General features: G+C 39.7%; 1 protein-coding gene across 1 annotated transcript; it reads left to right on the forward strand.

The window, feature by feature from the left end:
- The first annotated feature begins 1,973 nt into the window (after positions 1–1,973).
- On the forward strand, positions 1,974–2,969 carry LOC123949739 (olfactory receptor 52L1-like). Its single transcript, XM_046017328.1, is given in 1 exon segment — positions 1,974–2,969. A coding segment is annotated over 1 exon segment (996 nt).
- The last annotated feature ends 17,846 nt before the right edge of the window (positions 2,970–20,815 follow it).

Consider the following 20,815-nt stretch of genomic DNA (forward strand, 5'->3'; position numbering starts at 1 on the left):
CATGAGCCACATGGTCTGGTGCAGGTGCCACTCCCTGCTCTGCCTCTCTGCCCAACCAGCTATCCCTGGGGCAGTAGACTTAGCTCTCTGGGTCTCCAGCCAGTCTGGATGCTAACTTTAGCCCTGTTCAAAGGTGTCTGTGTGTCCTCTGGGACCTGCCAATTGGTAATAACATCTTTCCCGCTCACTGTCTTATTCGCAGTTACTGCACCTACGTTGGAGAAGTATCAAGAATGGACTTGTCTTTCATGGTAGGATTACAAAACTCGGTGTAAATCTGTGCATTATTTATAGAATAATCTATATACCAGAAATTTATACACATCATTTAATTAATATTTATAATATATCAGTAAAATTAATATTATTTGCTCTACCATCAGGTCAGGCAGTCTATACTCAGAGAGTTTAAGTATCCTACCATGGTTTCATTTGTTGAATAGGAAGGGGACAGAATTTAAGCACAGTTGTCTGCCTGCAAAGCTTATGTTTATCTCCTGTACTGTGAAGACTCTACCAGCTAGTTTATAATTATGAAGTTTAATGAGAAATTGTTCTTTACGTGAGACAAACTATTAAAGCACTGAAAGGATTTCTATAATTAGATAAAATAAAATTGTGGATGAACAAAAAAGATAACAAAATAAAGTGCTCTTAACATGATTAGTGTGGTCCAACAGTTAATCAGTCCTTCTAAGAGACAGTAACCAGTGGACTCTGAATTTTGAAGGACGAGAAAGACCAAGTCAGATAAAGGAGGAGGAAGAAAGAACACACAAAAGGCACATGTAAAATCAGTTGTTGCACTCATATAATTCCAAGAACATTGGAACAGTTCAAGCAAGATATATATGTGGAAATTTGTTAAGTCAAAGTAATACAAAGAGTAGCCTTTGAAAGCCTTGTTTGCCAGTCTTAAATGTGTAGTTTTATTCTGTGGACTAAATGGAAGAACATATTTTAATCTTAGAAGTGACATGAAGACATGTGAATTTTAGATATATTTTATAATCCTCTGCCTTAAGAATGCACAGTGGATAGGAAGTAGTTAATAGCAAAGCCAGAGAGATCTAAGGACATAATCCACATGATAGAAGTTCGGAGTGTGCACTAGGCAGTGACACTAAGGGGTGGGAAGAATGAGTGGGTCAAAAGGGTTTAAACTGTAGTCAAAAGGAACTGGTCCCAAGTAAAAGGGAGGAGATACAAGAATGAGAAAGGATCCTTTCAGGCTTCTACATTGGGTTGAATAGGTACATATAGTGATTTAACTCACAAAGCTATGAGCATGAAGGTGGTAGAGTGGATCTGGGAAGAGTAAGCAAGTTAATTCAGTCTTGAATTCCGTGAGCGTGTGGTATAGATATTTAGATATAGATAAATGCAAAATAGATCTGGGTTGCAGAAATTATTTGACTCAGAAACCTGGATATGGAAGAAATTAAAGGATGTAATTGGTTACAATATTAATAAATGGATGAACTCAATTAGAGATAATGTACAGAATGGGGAAGAGAGGAGAGATGGGACCCTGGAATCAACACCATATAAGGGAGAGGTAAATGGGGAAGGGGGTGGGATGGGAGACATAGGAGGAACAACTGTAGGCTGCTGTGTTATGGAAACTGAGGGAGAATAATTTAAAGAGAACAGACTGATTTACAGTGTTCAGCAATGGCAAGATGGGCTGCAGAAGATCCTTTCCAGTGGACATTCCAAGTGAGAAGTAATTGAATGGTAGATTTTAAACATCTCTCTAAAAGCAGCGTGTTTACCCTTATCTGTAAATGAAACTAGACCCATCGTAGTTCAGACGTGTGGATGTCTCACCTTAAAGACATTATCTCAAGACCAGGGGATTCTCTTCTTTGTATCTCACTTTATTTGCTTGTTTTCACTTTCAGCTTCTTTCTTCTCATGAAGATGGTAGCCAGATCTAGACACTGGGATAACCCACCAGGAATGGAGAGATCATGATTTAGGTTTCTTTTCTCTCTTCTGTGTTCAAGCCATTGATGATGGCCCTTAGTAATTCGAGCTGGAGGCCACTCCATCCTTCTTTTTTCCTGATGGGCATCCCCGGTTTGGAGGAAAGCCAGCACTGGATAGCATTGCCACTGTGTGTCCTTTATCTCCTTGCTGTAATGGGCAATGTCAGCATCATCTTCATCATCTGGACTGACTCATCCTTGCACCAGCCCATGTACCTCTTTCTGGCCATGCTCTCTGGCATTGACTTGGTGCTGGCCTCCTCCACTGCGCCCAAAACCCTTGCGGTGCTCCTGGTTCATGCCCGTGAGATTGGGTACACTGTGTGCCTGATCCAGATGTTCTTCATCCATGCGTTCTCTTCCATGGAGTCAGGTGTACTTGTGGCCATGGCTCTGGATCGCTATGTAGCCATTTGTCACCCTCTGCACCATTCTACCATCTTGCATCCAGGGATCATAGGGCGCATTGGGATTGCAGTGCTGGCACGGGGGTTGCTCCTCCTCCTCCCCTTCCCTATCCTGTTGCAGAGACTCATCTTCTGCCGGGCCACCATCATAGGCCATGCCTATTGTGAACATATGGCTGTGGTAAAACTGGCCTGCTCAGAAACCACAGTGAACCGAGCTTACGGGTTGGCGGTGGCCCTGCTTGTGGTTGGGATAGATGTTGTGGCCATTGGTATTTCCTATGGTCTCATCCTTCAGACTGTGCTGAAGGTACCAGGGAGTGAGGCTCGTCTTAAGGCCTTTAGCACATGTGGGTCTCATATTTGTGTCATCCTGATCTTCTATATTCCTGGAATATTCTCCTTCCTCACTCATCGCTTTGGCCACCATGTACCCCACCATGTTCATGTTCTTCTGGCCACCCTCTACCTCCTTGTGCCACCTGCCCTCAACCCTCTTGTCTATGGGGTGAAGACCTGGCAGATCCGCCAGCGAGTACTGAGGATTTTCTCCATGAAAGGACAGATCTGAACATATCCCTACTATTTTCTTCTGAGGTTGCTGCCAAAGATACAGCCAAGAGTCCCTGGCTGGTCTAGGCTATGTGGATAGAGACCATTCCACAGTGAGGAGTCCTTCCCGTCCTGGTAGTCTGATGGCAAAGAATGTTGCCTGGGCACTGGCTTCATCAGTGATTGGTTTACTTAGATAGCAGAATTTGTGATTATTTTCCCCATCCTTTTTTGCTCTTGATCCCAATATTTCTCTACTCCTTGTGATGTGGGACTTGGAGTAAGATCAATAGATGATACCTCTGGATATGCGATTTTTTCCTGCCTCCACCTGGGCACTATGAACATCATCTAGTAAAGGAGTGGGAAGTCCCAACCTTTGCATGGTTTTAGTTTTAGTGTCTTCAAACTCTCAAAATTCTGTGGGCTCTAGGTCACTGGGTTCCGCTGTAGTAAGAGAGTATTTCTCAAAGCATTTGAAATGTCCACTATGTGAAAAAACACTTTTTATTACAATATGAATAATAAACAGTTTTTATTACAATATGAGTGTTACTTATTTATTTAAAATAGATGTAACTGGGGAGGTAATGTAATAGGCTCTAGGAGTAATCTGTTATGATTCTTACTTTCAAAATATAAACTTATATAGTGGATTTCTTTTTTAAAAATGTCTTTTTGGATTTTGGATTTACTGTATCTTAATTTATATGTTTTGCTTAGGATAAAGAAGAAATAAGACCAAGTATTGAGTATATGTATGCTTTATAAGTATTGATTTCAGAAAGCAGAAGTAATAATGTAATTATTATGATCTAGTAGTCATACCATTTGCTAGTCTGGTGTTGATAAATTTTTTTATTAAATTTATAAATTGTTATATTTATTAATAAATATAGAGCTAGTTATGCCACTTGGAAGAAGAATTTCTCTTTCTGAAATGTGGATATGGGGGTGATATCAATTAGATCCTCCCCATTTCTGGTAACATGAACTGGGTAAATCTTACAAGAGGATTGTCACAGTTGATATATTGCATCCTATTTGTTGGATATTGCCCTAAAATCCTAAAAAGTAGTACAATCTGATCAGCCCTAGAAGAAGAAAGTCATCCTGACTCACTGTAGGTGCCCTCATGTTGAGAGGCTCCTATCCTGGTAATCCATAGTGGTTGAAAGGAGGGACTGGATGGGTTAGTCTTCCAGTTTCTTTTTTCTTGATAAATTTTACTCCTAATAAATAGTTTTCAGGTACAGAGATGGAGTATAAAGTATACAGTTTGGTTGGCACATGTGGGTGAATTAGGGAGGAGTCCTATGAGTTCTTATTGTAGGAACAATTACATGTTCTCATCAGTTTAGTTGTAGGCCTGGACTTGAACTCTGGTGAGTTGTCCTGGGGAAGCCCAGGCTGTGCTCTGTCTTGTATCACAACCACAGAAAAACCATCGTGGCCCTAGAGGTAGTTAGTTTAGGGAGGTTATTCCAAGTAGCAGTTTGTTCTCTCCTCCTGTTTACATCACTTGCTGGGATCTGAAGCCCTTCCTTGGGTCACAAGATAGAAATGTGTGCTGAAGCTGGCAGAGCAACACTGTAGAAGAGCCTGTGTCCCTGATGCCATCTGGGCCATCAACCCTGACTTAAACCTGGGACAAAAGCTTGTATCTGGGTTAAGCCACTATGCATGGGGGGAATCTTTTTGTAGTGGACTAACCTATAACCTAAGGAGTAGATGTTTTTCCTTTCAGATCATCCAAGTGGGATATGTCTTCTACCTGAAGGAAGTCTTTTAAAATTCCCTTTTGAAATGGTTTTCAGTTATTGTTTGTCTAAAAATCTGTTTATTTTACTCAATAAAGAGAGTAAATTCAAATTTACTCTCAGAAAGTGTTTATGTCATTTTCTTACTGTTTTATTTTCTATTGTGGCTATAGTATATCTCCATATATCCCCTGTTTCATTCCTAGCAGTGTTAATTTGTGCCTTCCCTGATTTCCTGGCTTATCCATGTTAAACATTTATCAGTAGCATGAAAATATTTAAATGTTATACTTATATCCATGTAACTTAATGTTAGCACTGGCTACTTGGCTTTAACTTTTCTTGTTGCATTTTGCACTGACACAGCTCCTCTGGTAATAGAAGAACAACTCCCTCATCAATTCACTAAAGGATTGATTTCAATTTCTGTTATCAGTTCTGATGATTGTAAACTTGGATTATTTCCTGAATCTCTTAATAAGAACATTTCTCACATCTGCATCAAGCTTTTCCCAGTCCTTTCCCTAGCTTATAATTCTACCCTCCACACATACATACCTACACTGGTTTGTAGCCTCTTCATTCTGTTTTTCCTATAAAGCCAATCCAATGTGAATTATGAATTCCAGAAATTTCTCAAAGTATTTGTACCAGTCCTTGTCCATTTCATATATCTAGTACTGAATTGAATTATCTTATTTTTATATTTCTGTAGTCATCAAAGGGAAACTTTGGCAGATAGGGGAAGTAAATAATATTTTTAGTCTAACATCTTGAATCATAATAATTACAATTTTAACTTAATCTTGTGGTATCACTTGTGATGTATGTATCTTCCATGGTAGACTAGAGTCCAGAAAGACAGTAGTTGTCGTTGTCTTCTTTTTATTCTTTTTTAAAAAAGATTTTATTTATTTATTTAAAAGAGAGAGAGAGCATGCAAGCAGAGGGGGAGGGAGAGGGAGGAAACAATTTCCAGCAGACTCTGCAGTGAGACAGATCCTGACAGGGGGCTAGATCCCATGGCCCTGAGATCATGACCTGAGCCAAAATCAAGTCTGACACTCAACCCACTGAGCTACCCAGACACCCCAAAACAGGAATCTTCTGTATGTTATTTACTTCTCAATACCAAGTGGCTGACTTACTTCTCAATACAATAAATATCTTAATAATTATTTGTGATACAGGATGAATGCACAAACTTGATATCTCTGCTTCGAATCCCCTTTCTTTTTTCTTTCTTTCTTCTTTCTCTCTCTCTCTCTTTCTCTTTCTTCTTTCTTCCTTTCTTTCCTTGTTTCTTTTTAAATTAATTAAATTATATTTAAAAAAGATTTTATTTATTTGCCATAGAGAGAGAAGAAGTGAGTAAGTGCACAAGCAGGGAGAGTGGCAGGTTTAGAGGGAGAAGCAGGCTTCCTTGTGAGCAATGAGCCCAATGGGGGACTTGATCCCAGGACTGGGATCATGACCCGAGTCAAGGGGAGATGCTTAACCAACTGAGCCATCCAGGTGTCCCTCTTCTTTTTCAGTAATTTTTAGTGTGATTTTCTGTTTAGGGGGACAGATCTTCCATTCTAGAATTAGATGCTAATGATCTGATGGAGACAGGGTACCACTTGATAGAAAAAAGCTCAGGAATGCTGTAGGTGATTGAAAGTGCAGATTTCTCTCCTTATCTGCTCTGTGTTCTTACTAGTTGAGACTGCTTATGAGGCATTATAGACTGATCAAAGTAATGATGGTTAGAACCTAGTAAATTCCATTTGCAGTAAGTCATGACTGCAAAATATACATGGGATCAGTAGACAAAGAGGAGGTCTTCAACATCATTCTCTTAATTCTACATCTTGGGATCCATTCCTACTTCTTCCCCTCTCCCTCCACCTTAACATAGGGAGGTTTGATGTGAAAATTTGGCTTCAAATACAATTACCCAGCCATCTGCAAGGAGGACTGCAGAACCCCCACAAACAGAGTCCTAGCTAAATGTAAAATGCCAAAAGAATGGTTGGCTTCTAGAGGTTTCGCTCCAGGAAGCAGATCTCAGGGTTCTTATGCAGGTGTGTATGAGATATTGGAATACAATGTCCAAGAGTCCACTGCTGTACTTACAGATCCTCCAGGCAGGCAGTGAAACAGACAGAACGTATTTCCTATGCTTGAGATGCATTAACCCTGCCCACTGCTCCAATCATCTCTGTCCAGTGGTATTAGTGATCCTTCTTCCCATATGGAAAACCAAGCAAGGGAGAGGAGGAGGGAAAGATAGAGGTTTCACTCCTATTATGTCCCTCTTGGGGTGAAGGGAATAAAGCCTTTCCCTGGAAGCAGAGTGGAGGAAATATGGTTCTTCCCCAACAGGCAGCAGATGGCTCCTTTCACATTCTTTTGAATGAAGTTGATAATGTTACATGAACTGGGGGATGGAAAAATGGCTTGGAGGATAGGGGCAGAAAATTTTTTTTTGTGATGCATCATAAATTATGTCTCAGTAGTTTCCAGAGAACAAAACCTTGCAGAGTATATTATCTTACCAACACAGAATTAGGTTGGGAAACAATACCAATGAGTTGTCATGAAAAGCCCTTAAATACTTGGAAACTAAATATCACACATCTAAATGATCCATGGCTTAAATAAGAATCACAGCAAATGTTAGAAAATATTTCAGACTGATTGTTAATAACATAGAACAAAAGTTATGGGACATAGCTACAAAGAAATTAGAGGTAAGTTTATATTTTTCACTGATTACAATAGAAAAGAATGAAGATTTAAAAGCAATTATTTAAGTTGACAACTTGGGAATTTATAGAAAGAAGAATACATGAAGCCGAGGTAAACAAGAGTAGAGTAAGGAGTTAATAAAGATAAGAATAGAATCAATACAATTGATTACAGAAACAATTGAGAAAAGCAACAAATTAACAAAAGAACAAAGTTGGTTCTTTGGGAAGATTAATAAAATTAATAAAGCTCTGATAAGACTTAGAAAAAGAGAACAACACAGAAGATCAATATGATTATTGAAGAAGTTATACCACAATACAAAATACTAAAAAATAATAAAGGAATGTTACAGTTTTAAGCCAACAAAACCAACATTTACCTATGAGATTTTAGGGCACATGTTGTGTGAATTCCAGCTCCCAAACATCCTAAATACAGATTTATGATTAGGAATTCTCAAGGGATATTCTTTCCTTTTTTAAGGAAAATCTTTTTTTCCTTTTCTTCCATTTCCTTCCTTCCCCTTTCCATCTCCTCCCCTTTTTGCTCCTCTCCTCTACCTTCTTTCCCTTCCTCTCTCCTCATCTCCCTGCCTTTTCTCCATCTCACTTTCCTTTCTTACATTTTTTTCTTTTCTATGAGTTTCCCCTTAATGATCAACTAAGGATGTCTCCTTCTCAAGTTCTCCCCTTAAGGGAGACTATACTGTAATAGAGTTCTCCAGAGAAACTGAATTAATAGGAGATAGATAGATACATAGATAACTAGATATAAGAAGAGATTTACTATAGGAATTGGCTCATGCTGTTAGGGAGGCCAGTAAGTCCCACAGTCTGTCCACAAGCAAGAGAACCAGGACAGCCAGTAGTATAATTCATTCTGAGTCCCAAGGCCTGAGAACCAAGAGATTCCTGATGTAAATCCCAGTCTGAGGCCAAGGGTATGAGAATTTGAGTACTGCTAGTGTAAGTCTTGGAGTCTGAAGGCTCAGGAACCAGGTGCTCTGATGTTTAAAGGCAGGGAAGAAATGGACAGCTCAGCTTAAGAAAAAATTATCCCTTCCTTTTGTCTTCTTGTGTTCTAATAAGGCTTTCAATAGATTGGCTGATGTCTACCACACTGGTGAGGGTGTGTCTCTACGCAGTCTACTGGGCCAAATGCTAATAACTTCCAGAAACACATTCAGATGCATTCAGATATAATTTTGCCAGCTATCTGGGCATTCTGCTGTCCAGTTAAGTTGATACATAAAACTAACCATCAAATATATGAACTCCCAGCAGACTCCTTCATTCCCTTCCCACACTTTATTTTTTTCCTCTGACAATGTGATCTATAAACCTAGCTTGGACTCTCTCTTTATGACAATATAATGAGAAAAAATATATAAGTGAAATAAGTAGGCATTAGCTAGCAGTCAAGGTTTACATTTTTGGTTGATTCTAACTTGGAAAGTCTGAAGAGCATTGGAGGACATGAAAGAATTAATTTATGTATAATATATGAGTCCAGCACTATTTAAGTGGTATTTATATATTGATTCTTCTAATCCTCACAAAAATCCCATGACATGGGTATGCTATTATTATGTTTATGTTAAATAAGGAAACTGAGACTCGGAGATGTAAGGTGATTTAAAAAAAAGATTTTATTTATTTATTTGACAGAGAGAGATCACAAGTAGGCAGAGAGACAGGCAGAGAGAGAGGGGAAGGAGGCTCCCCACCAAGCAGAGAGCCTGATGCAGGGCTCGATCGCAGGACCCTGAGATCATGACCTGAGCCAAAGGCAGAGGCTTAAAGCGCTGAGCCACACAGGTGCCCTTGATTTTTTTTTAAAGTAACATAGCTTCTAAGTGATGGGATTTTAACTCCAGTAGCCCATTCTACAGTCTTTTTCATCATAGCACACTGCTCCCCATTCTACATTACACTGGTGGTAATTTGCGTTACTGAGATGTCACTCCAGGCTACATTTCAGTGATGTTTCATTTTGTGCTGATTAGGTTTTCTACAGGTGAGCCAATTCTAGAGACCTATTTTGAGGATCTGTTCGTGGGTCCCGTTCTAGTACCAATACTGTATCGTGCAGGATGTAAGGAGGAAACAGTACTAGAGAAGGATTTAACTGAAAGGCGTTTAAAAAGAGAGTATTTATAGAGGTGTTGGCAGGATCAAGGAAACAAGAAGAAGAACCTAAGAGCTAACAACATCAGGAAACCACTACCACCCAGGTCTTCACTACCTCACCCAGAGTAAGCGGGTAGTATTACTCCAACTTGTAGAGCTCTGAAACTAGAAGAGGGGCTACTTACTAGGATCTCTGGCTAGGGAGAAACACAACATGGTTAGAAATATATTAAATGAAAAGGGGATTGGAATAAGTATACCCTCCTCTCTCTCCTCCTACATTTGATCTCCCGTAGGTGACTCCTGTTGTCTGAACTTGAAGTTCAAAAGTCAGGTCAGGGAACCTAGCTGAAGCAGGACATAGATATCAGCCTCAATGAACACAGAGCAGGGCAAAGAAAGAGGAAATGGATTTGTGGCTAAATAAAGAATAAATAGCCAAACTGTTTGCGTTTTCTGCAGTTGGACCCAGGATGTAAACGAGAAAAATATCACAAATTGAATTTGGCGGGTTTTACATTTAACTTCTTCATCTCAAATCTCCAAGAGATATTAAAAAATGACTGTGACTAGAATATACACTCAGAAATGTGGTTTAAAATACACTGAGGAGGTAGGAAATCTGATTATGTATGACCTTGATTTCATTTATTAGGTAAATATGTTTTGAACCTACTGCATTCTTTTTTTTTAAACTTTATTTATTATTTCTTTTCAGCATAACAGTATTCATTGTTTTTGTACCACACCAGTGCTCCATGCAATACATGCCCTCCCTGTTACACAGCACCTGGTTCCCCAACATACCACCCCATGCCCCTTTAAAACCCTCAGGTTGTTTTTCAGAGTCCATAGTCTCTTATGGTTCATCTCCCCTTCCAATTTCCCTCAATTCCTTCTACTCTCCATCTCCCCATGTCCTCCATGTTATTTGTTATGCTCCACAAATAAGTGAAACCATATGATAATTGACTCTCTCTCCTTGAATTATTTACTAGGCATAATCTCTTCCAGTCCTGTCCATGTTGATACAAAAGTTGCATATTCATCCTTTCTGATGGAGGCATAATACTCCATCATGTATATGTACCACATCTTCCTTATCCATTCGTATGTTGAAGGGCATCTTGGTTTTTCCACAGTTTGGCGACCGTGGCCATTGCTGCTATAAACATCGGGGTACAGATGGCTCTTCTTTTCACTACATCTGTATCTTTGGGGGTAAATACCCAGTAGTGTAATTGCAGGGTCATAGGGAAGCTCTATTTTTAATTTCTTGAGGAATCTCCACACTGTTCTCCAGAGTGGCTGCACCAACTTGCATTCCCACTAACAGTGGAAGAGGGTTCCCCTTTCTCCACATCATCTCCAACACACGTTGTTTCCTGTCTTGCTAATTTTGACCATTCTAACTGGTGTAAGATGATATCTCAATGTGATTTTATTTTGATCTCCCTGATGGCTAGTGATGATGAGCATTTTTTCATGTGTCTGATAGCCATTTGAATGTCTTCATTGGAGAAGTGTCTTTTCATATCTTCTGCTCATTTTTTGATATGATTATCTGTTTTGTGTGTGTTGAGTTTGAGTTTACAGATCCTGGATATCAACCTTTTGTGTGTACTGTCATTTGCAAATATCTTCTCCCATTCCGTGGGTTGCCTTTTTGTTTTGTTGACTGTTTCCTTTGCTGTGCAGAAGCTTTTGATCTTGATGAAGTCCCAAAAGTTCATTTTTGCTTTTGTTTCCTTGGCCTTTGGAGACATATCTTGAAAGAAGTTGCTGTGGCTGATATCGAAGAGGTTACTGCCTATGTTCTCCTCTAGGATTCTGATAGATTCCTGTCTCACTTTGAGGTCTTTCATCCATTTCGAGTTTATCTTTGTATACAGTGTAAGAGAATGGTCGAGTTTCATTCTTCTACATATCGCTGTCCAGTTTTCCCAGCACCATTTATTGAAGAGACTGTCATTTTTCCACTGTATATTTTTTCCTCTTTTGTTGAAGATTATTTGACCATAGAGTTGAGGGTCCATATCTGGGCTCTCCACTCTGTTCCACTGGTCTATGTGTCTGTTTTTATGCCAGTACCACGCTGTCTTGGTGATCACAGCTTTGTAGCAAAGCTTGAAATCGGGTAACGTGAGGCCACCAGTTTTGTTTCTGTTTTTCAACATTTCCTTAGCAATTCGCGATCTCTTCTGACTCCATACAAATTTTAGGATTATTTGCTCCAGCTCTTTGAAAAATATCGGTGGAATTTTGATCGGAATGGCATTAAAAGTATAGATTGCTCTAGGCAGTATAGACATTTTAACAATGTTTATTCTTCCAATCCAAGAGCATGGAACAGTCTTCCATCTTTTTGTGTCTTCTTCAATTTCTTTCATGAGTGTTCTGTAGTTCCTCGAGTACAGGTCCTTTAGCTCTTTGGTTAGGTTGATTCCCAGGTATCTTATGGTTCTTGGTGCTATAGTAAATGGAATCGATTCTCTAATTTCCCTTTCTGTATTTTCATTGTTAGTGTATAAGAAAGCCACTGATTTCTGTACATTGACTTTGTATCCTGCCACGTTACTGAATTGCTGTATGAGTTCTAGTAGTTTGGGGGTGGAGTCTTTGGGGTTTTCCATATAAAGAATCATGTCATCTGCGAAGAGAGAGAGTTTGACTTCTTCCTTGCCAATTTGGATACTTTTTATTTCTCTTTGTTGTCTGATTGCCGTTGCTAGAACTTCTAATACTATGTTGAACAAGAGTGGTGAGAGTGGTCATCCTTGTCGTGTTCCTGATCTCAACGGGAAGGCTGCAAGCTTTTTCCCATTGAGGATGATACTTGCCGTGGGTCTTTCATAGATAGATTTTATGAAGTTCAGGAATGTTCCCTCCATCCCTATACTTTGAAGCGTTTTCATCAGGACCGGATGCTGGATTTTGTCAAATGCTTTTTCTGCATCAATTGAGAGGACTATGTGGGTCTTCTCTCTTCTCTTATTGATTTGTTCTATCACATTGATTGATTTGCGAATGTTGAACCATCCTTGTAACCCAGGGATGAATCCCACCCAGTCATGGTGGATCATCTTTTTAATGTGCTGCTGGATCCTGTTTGCTAGGCTCTTGTTGAGAATGTTTGCATCCATATTCATCAACGATATTGGTCTGAAATTCTCCTTTTTGGTAGGGTCTTTGCCTGGTTTGGGGATCAGGGTAATGCTGGCTTCCTTAAAAGGGTCTGGAAGTTTTCCTTCTGCTTCAATTTTTTGGAACAGCTTCAGGAGAATTGGTGTTATTTCTTCTTTGAAAGTTTGGTAGAATTCCCCAGGGAACCCGTCAGGTCCTGGGCTCTTGTTTTTTGGGAGGTTTTTATCACTGCTTCAATCTTGTTACTGGATATCAGTCTATTCAGGTTGTCAATTTCTTCCTGGTTCAATTTTGGGAGTTTATAGTGTTCCAGGAATGCATCCATTTCATCTAGGTTGCTTAGCTTACTGGCATATAACTGTTGGTAATAATTTCTGATGATTGTTTCTATTTCCTTGGTGTTAGTTGTGATCTCTCCCTTTTCATTCATAATTTTATTAATTTGGGCTTTCCCTCTTTTAGTTTGGATTAGTGTGGCCAATGGTTTATTGACCTTATTGATTCTTTCAAAACACCATCTTCTGGTTTCTTATTTATTTATTTATTTATTTTTATTTGTTTATTTACAGCATTAACAGTGTTCATTGTTTTGGCATCACACCCAGTGCTCCATGCAGTACGTGCCCTCCCTATTACCTACCACCTGGTTCCTCAACCTCCCATCCCACCCCTCACCCCCCCGCCACCCCTTCATAACCCTCTGGTTGTTTTTCAGAGTCCATAGTCTCTCATGGTTCATCTCCCCTTCCAGTTTCCCTCAACTCCCTCTCCTCTCCATCTCCCCATGTCCTCCATGTTATTTGTTATGCTCCACAAATAAGTGAGACCATATGATACTTGACTCTCTCTGCTTGACTTATTTCGCTCAGCATAATCTCTTCCAGTCCTGTCCATGTTGCTCCAAAAGTTGGGTATTCATCCTTTCTGATGGAGGCATAATACTCCATTGTGTATATGTACCACATCTTCCTTATCCATTCATCCGTTGAAGGGCATCTTCATTCTTTCCACCGTTTGGCGACCATAGCCATTGCTGCAATAAACATTGGGGGTACAGATGGCCCTTCTTTTCACTACATCTGTATCTTTGGGGTAAATACCCAGCAGTACAATTGCAGGGTCATAGGGAAGCTCTATTCTTAATTTCTTCAGGAATCTCCACACTGCTCTCCAAAGTGGCTGCACTAACTTGCATTCCCACGAACAGTGGAAGAGGGTTCCCCTTTCTCCACATCCTCTCCAACACACGTTGTTTCCTGTCTTGCTAATTTTGGCCATTCTAACTGGTGTCAGGTGGTATCTCAATGTTGTTTTAATTTGAATCTCCCTGATGGCTAGCGATGATGACCATTTTTTCATGTGTCTGATAGCCATTTGTATGTCTTCGTTGGAAAAGTGTCTGTTCATATCTTCTGCCCATTTTTTGATATGATTATCTGTTTTGTGTGTGTTGAGTTTGAGAAGTTCTTTATAGATCCTGGATATCAACCTTTTGTGTGTACTGTCATTTGCAAATATCTTCTCCCATTCCGTGGGTTGCCTTTTTGTTTTGTTGACTGTTTCCTTTGCTGTGCAGAAACTTTTGATCTTGATGAAGTCCCAAAAGTTCATTTTCGCTTTTGTTTCCTTGGCCTTTGGAGACATATCTTGAAAGAAGTTGCTGTGGCTGATATCGAAGAGGTTACTGCCTATGTTCTCCTCTAGGATTCTGATAGATTCCTGTCTCACGTTGAGGTCTTTCATCCATTTCGAGTTTATCTTTGTGTACAGTATAAGAGAGTGGTCGAGTTTCATTCTTCTACATATCGCTGTCCAGTTTTCCCAGCACCATTTATTGAAGAGATTGTCATTTTTCCACTGTAACTTTTTTCCTGTTTTGTCGAAGATTATTTGACCATAGAGTTGAGGGTCCATATCTAGGCTCTCCACTCTGTTCCACTGGTCTATGTGTCTGTTTTTATGCCAGTACCACGCTGTCTTGGTGATCACAGCTTTGTAGCAAAGCTTGAAATCGGGTAACGTGAGGCCACCAGTTTTGTTTCTGTTTTTCAACATTTCCTTAGCAATTCAGGGTCTCTTCTGATTCCATACAAATTTTAGGATTATTTGCTCCAGCTCTTTGAAAAATACCGGTGGAATTTTGATCAGAATGGCATTAAAAGTATAGATTGCTCTAGGCAGTATAGACATTTTAACAATGTTTATTCTTCCAATCCAAGAGCATGGAACAGTCTTCCATCTTTTTGTGTCTTCTTCAATTTCTTTCATGAGTGTTCTATAGTTCCTCGAGTACTGGTCCTTTAGCTCTTTGGTTAGGTTGATTCCCAGGTATCTTATGGTTCTTGGTGCTATAGTAAATGGAATCGATTCTCTAATTTCCCTTTCTGTATTTTCATTGTTAGTGTATAAGTAAGCCACTGATTTCTGTACATTGACTTTGTATCCTGCCACGTTACTGAATTGCTGTATGAGTTCTAGTAGTTTGGGGGTGGAGTCTTTGGGGTTTTCCATATAAAGAATCATGTCATCTGCGAAGAGAGAGAGTTTGACTTCTTCCTTGCCAATTTGGATACCTTTTATTTCTCTTTGTTGTCTGATTGCCATTGCTAGAACTTCTAATACTATGTTGAACAAGAGTGGTGAGAGTGGTCATCCTTGTCGTGTTCCTGATCTCAACGGGAAGGCTGCAAGCTTTTTCCCATTGAGGATGATACTTGCCATGGGTCTTTCATAGATAGATTTTATGAAGTTCAGGAATGTTCCCTCCATCCCTATACTTTGAAGCGTTTTCATCAGGAACGGATGCTGGATTTTGTCAAATGCTTTTTCTGCATCAATTGAGAGGACTATGTGGGTCTTCTCTCTTCTCTTATTGATTTGTTCTATCACATTGATTGATTTGCGAATGTTGAAACAACCTTGCAACCCAGGGATGAATCCCACCCGGTCATGGTGGATCATTTTTTTAATGTGCTGCTGGATCTGTTTGCTTGGCTCTTGTTGAGAATGTTTGCATCCATATTCATCAGTGATATTGGTCTGAAATTCTCCTTTTTGGCAGGGTCTTTGCCTGGTTTGGGGATCAGGGTAATGCTGGCTTCCTTAAAAGGGTCTGGAAGTTTTCCTTCTGCTTCAATTTTTTGGAACAGCTTCAGGAGAATTGGTGTTATTTCTTCTTTGAAAGTTTGGTAGAATTCCCCAGGGAGTCTGTCAGGTCCTGGGCTCTTGTTTTTTGGGAGGTTTTTGATCACTGCTTCAATCTCGTTACTAGATATCGGTCTATTCAGGTTGTCAATTTTTCCTGGTTCAATTTTGGGAATTTGTAGTTTTCCAGGAATGCATCCATTTCATCTAGGTTGCTTAGCTTACTGGCATATAACTGTTGGTAATAATTTCTGATGATTGTTTCTATTTCCTTGGTGTTACTTGTGATCTCTCCCTTTTCATTCATAATTTTATTAATTTGGGCTTTCTCTCTTTTCTTTTGGATTAGTGTGGCTAATGGTTTATTGATCTTATTGATTCTTTCAAAAAACCAGCTTCTAGTTTCATTGATACGTTCTCCTGTATCTCTGGTGTCTACCTCATTGATCTCTACTCTAATCTTGATTATTTCCCTTCTTGCATGTGGAGGTCTTTTGATTTGTTGTTGATTCTCCAGTTCTTTAAGGTTTAGAGACAGTTGGTGTATTCTGGATTTTTCATTTTTTTGGAGGGAGGCTTGGATGGCTATGTATTTCCCCCTTAGAACCGCCTTTGCTGTATCCCATAGGTTTTGGACCGAGGTGTCTTCATTCTCATTGGTTTCCATGAATTGTTTAAGTTCATCTTTGATCTCCTGGTTGATCCAAGCATTCTTAAGCAAGGTGGTCTTTAGCTTCCAGGTGTTTGAGTTCCTTCTGAACTTTTCCTTGTGATTGAGTTCCAGTTTCAAAGCATTGTGATCTGAGAATATGCAGGGAATAATGTCAGTCTTTTGGTATCAGTTGAGTCCTGCTTTGTGACCCAGTATGTGGTCTATTCTGGAGAAGGTTCCATGTGCACTTGAGAAGAATGAATATTCTGTTGTTTTAGGGTGGAATGTTCTGTATATGTCTATGAGGTCCATCTGGTCCAATGTGTCATTCAATGCTCTTATTTCTTTATTAATTTTCTGCTTCGATGATCTGTCTATTTCTGAGAGAGGCGTATTAAGATCTCCTACTATTATTGTATTCATATCAATATGACTCTTGATCTTGATTAATAGTTTTCTTACATAATTGGGTGCTCCCATATTGGGGGCATAGATATTCACAATTGTTAGATCATGTTGGTGGTTAGTCCCTTTAAGAATTATGTAGTGTCCTTCTGTATCTCTGACTACAGTCTTTAGTTTAAAATCTAATTTATCTGATATGAGAATCGCTACCCCGGCCTTCTTTTGAGGCCCATTGGCATGAAGGATCCTTCTCCATCCTTTCACTTTCAGTCTGAGTGTATCCTTAGGTTCAAAATGGGTCTCTTGTAGACAACATATGGATGGATCCTGTCGTTTTATCCAATATGCAACCCTGTGTCATTTTATGGGCACATTTAGGCCATTCACATTGAGAGTGATTATTGAGAGATAGCTTTTTATTGACATCGTGTTGCCTTTGAAGTCTTTCTGTCTGTAGATTGTTTCTATATTTCTGTTCAATGATATTCTTAGGATTTTTTCTCTTTTATAGGACCCCCCTTAATATTTCCTGCATTGTCAGCTTGGTTGTTGCATAGTCTTTTAAGCCTTGCCGGTCTTGGAAACTCTTTATCTCTCCATCCATTTTAAATGTCAGTCTTGCTGGATGGAGTATGCTTGGTTGCATGTTCTTCTCATTTAGTACTCTGAATATATTTTGCCAGCCCTTCCTGGCTTGCCAGGTCTCTGTGGAAAGGTCTCACGTTATTCTAATGGGCTTTGTGAAAAACCCACAGCAAATATTATCCTCAATGGGAAAAAGCTGACAGCCTTCCTGTTGAGATCAGGAACAGGACAAGGATGCCCAGGTGGTGGGTAATAATAGTTTAAAAATTATTGGGGAGAAATGTTTATTGCAGCAATGGCTATGGTCGCCAAACTGTGGAAAGAACGAAGATGCCCTTCAACGGATGAATGGATAAGGAAGATGTGGTCCATATACACAATGGAGTATTATGTCTCCATCAGAAAGGATGAATACCCAACTTTTGCATCAACATTGATGGGACTGGAAGAGATTATGCTGAATGAAGTAAGTCACGCAGAGAGAGTCAATTATCATATGGTTTCACTTATTTGTGGAGCATAAGGAATAACACGCAGGACATGGGGAGATGGAGAGAAGAAGGGAGTTGAGGGAAATTGGAAGGAGAGATGAACCATGAGAGACTATGGACTCTGAGAAACGATCTGAGGGTTTTGAAGGTGCATGGGGTGGGAGGCTTGGGTGCCAGGTGGTGGGTGTTATGGAGGGCACGTATTGCATGGAGCACTGGGTGTGGCGCATAAACAATGAATTCTGTTACACTGAACATAAATAAATAAATAAATAAATAAACAAACGAATAAATAAATAAATAAAATGAAGGCCATGTGTTGGGATGAGCACTGGGTGTTAGATGCAACTAATGAATCATTTTACACTACATCAAAAACTAAAGATGTACTAAATATTGACTATAATTGAACATAATAATATAAAAAAGTGAAAGGCAAGAAAAAAAGAGAGAAAGAATATGTTTTCTGAGTGATTATTCGAGATACAGACATTGTTGAATATCTCTTGGGGGTCCGTGATGAGGAATTAAGGTAAAACCAGCCGGATTCATCTTGTGATTTTTTCCCCCTCCTTTACCAAACAAGAAGGAAAAGGAAGGAAAGTGAAGAAAAGACTGTTTAATTTTTTTAACCATTTCTTTGCTAATATCTCACTTTGTTCATGCATTGTTAACCTAGTTTTATTTGCTTGTTTCTTTATGTGTTCTTGTAGTTCACTGAACTTCTTTAAAAGGATTATTCTGAATACCTTGTCAGACAGTTCCTGCATCACCATTTTCTTATTGCAGTTTTATTAGATTCCTTTGGTGATTTTGTGCTTACCTGAACATTTGGGATCCTCATATCCTTGCACTGCTGTCTGTGCATTGCAATAATCAGTCTCCTTTCCATACTCTACAGCTTTGCTATTCAGCTCAGTTTGGGGTATTGAATAGGTCAGCTGGTAGCAACAGTGGCACAAGGCTTGCTATTGTGGTCAGGTGGAGCCACTGTCCAGGCGTCCTGGTTGCGTAGGTCCATAGGCTATGCTCTTTGATTGGGAAGAGTTACTGGCTGGGCTCTCTGCATGGGAAAGACCACAGGCTGTATTCAACAATCAGGCTGGAACACAGGCTGAGTGAGATTTTAGGCTAGGCTCCAAGGCTAGACTAGATCCAGGGTCATTGTTAGGTTATGTAGCCTAGAGGCTATGCTCAACAGTTGCACAGGGCTGCTGACTTTCAGTTTGTTTAGGGTGGAGTGTTTTTTATCATTTTTTTCTGTTTTTCCATTTTAATATTCTTTGAAAATCACATCCTCGCCAGCATCTGTCATTTCCTGACTTGTTAATTTTAGCCATTCTGACTGGTGTGAGGTGATATCTCATTGTGGTTTTGATTTGTATTTCCCTGAAAATCATTTTTTATCGTTTGATCAGGACAAGGCTTCCTGGTCAAGCCCAACAGTGAATTTGGTTCCCTGCCTGGATGAGGTCATAGAATAGACTCCAAAGCTAGTAATGCCTAATTACTGTGGACTCAAATCAGGCAGAAGTGCCAGCTGAGCTCACTGGCCAGATGGATCCATGAGCTCAGCTCTGCAGATGGGGCGATCCACTGGCTGAAGTCTGCACAGGTTCAACTGCAGCAGGAAGGCTGTTCTCTAGCATCTGAGCACTAGTTGTGGTAAACCCTTAACCCTGTTTTCCATCTCTGTATTATGCCCTGTGGTCAAGCCATGCAGATTAACTCATAATCCCTATCAGGCAAGACCTGAGTGAACCTCCCTGAGAGCACCCTGCAATGTTGGTGGAGCTGGATGTCCATACTGGGCTCTCCTTCTCCCTGGAGAAACTGGACAGGACCTTTCAGTGCAGTTCTGTGTTATCCTGGTAGAGGCACAAAGCAGGCAAAGTGAAACCTCTCCTCTCACTCTTCTAACACAGTCTTTCTGGGTCTTTGTGGTCCAAGAGAATGCTACAGCCTCACCCCGTGGTTATGGGATTTTCGGAACAGTGTCTTGTCTATGGATAACTGCTAGTTTGTCTTCTAGTGAAGAGGACTAATGTCAGGCAACTTCTCTTACCATCTTGATGATATCATCCCCTTTTCTTTGTCCTTGGTAAGTGTTATTAGGGCTTTTGGACTGACAACATGCTTTACTTCTTCCCTCTCAAAGTTACCTTTTTTTTTTCTTTCTCTTTTTCTTTTTTTCACATCTGCAGACGTTATCTTATAACTGGAAGTTTGTACCTTTGACCACCTTCATCCATTTCCCCCACCCCAGCACTATACCATGCCTATGGAAATCACCAATTTGTTCTCTGTTTCCATGAGCATTTTTTTTTTTCAGATTTTTACATACAGTATTTCTTTTTCTGACTTACTTCACTTAGCATACTGCTTTCAAGGTCTATCCACGTTGTTGCAAATGACTGGATTTCCTTATTTTTTTCATTTTTAAAAAATTTTATTTATGTATTTAATTTTTAATTCCAGTATGATTAACATATCATGTTATGTTAGTTTCAGGTGTACTACATAGTGATTAAACAATCCCATAGCTTACTTAGTGCCAAGATAAGTATACTTTTTAAAAAATAAACATATAATATATTATTAGCCCCAGGGGGACATGTCGGTGAATTGCCAGGTTTACATACTTCACAGCACTCACCAGAGCACATACCCTCCCCAATGTCCATAATGCCACCAACCTCTCCCAACCCCCTCCCCCCAGCAATCATCAGTTTGTTTTTGTAAGATTAAGAGTCTCTTATGGTTTCTCTCCCTCTGGGTCCCATCTTGTTTCATTTATTCTTTTCCTCCCCCCCAAACCC

Source organism: Meles meles, chromosome 8 (genome assembly GCF_922984935.1).
Source record: "Meles meles chromosome 8, mMelMel3.1 paternal haplotype, whole genome shotgun sequence".
Taxonomy (NCBI): Eukaryota; Metazoa; Chordata; class Mammalia; order Carnivora; family Mustelidae; genus Meles; species Meles meles.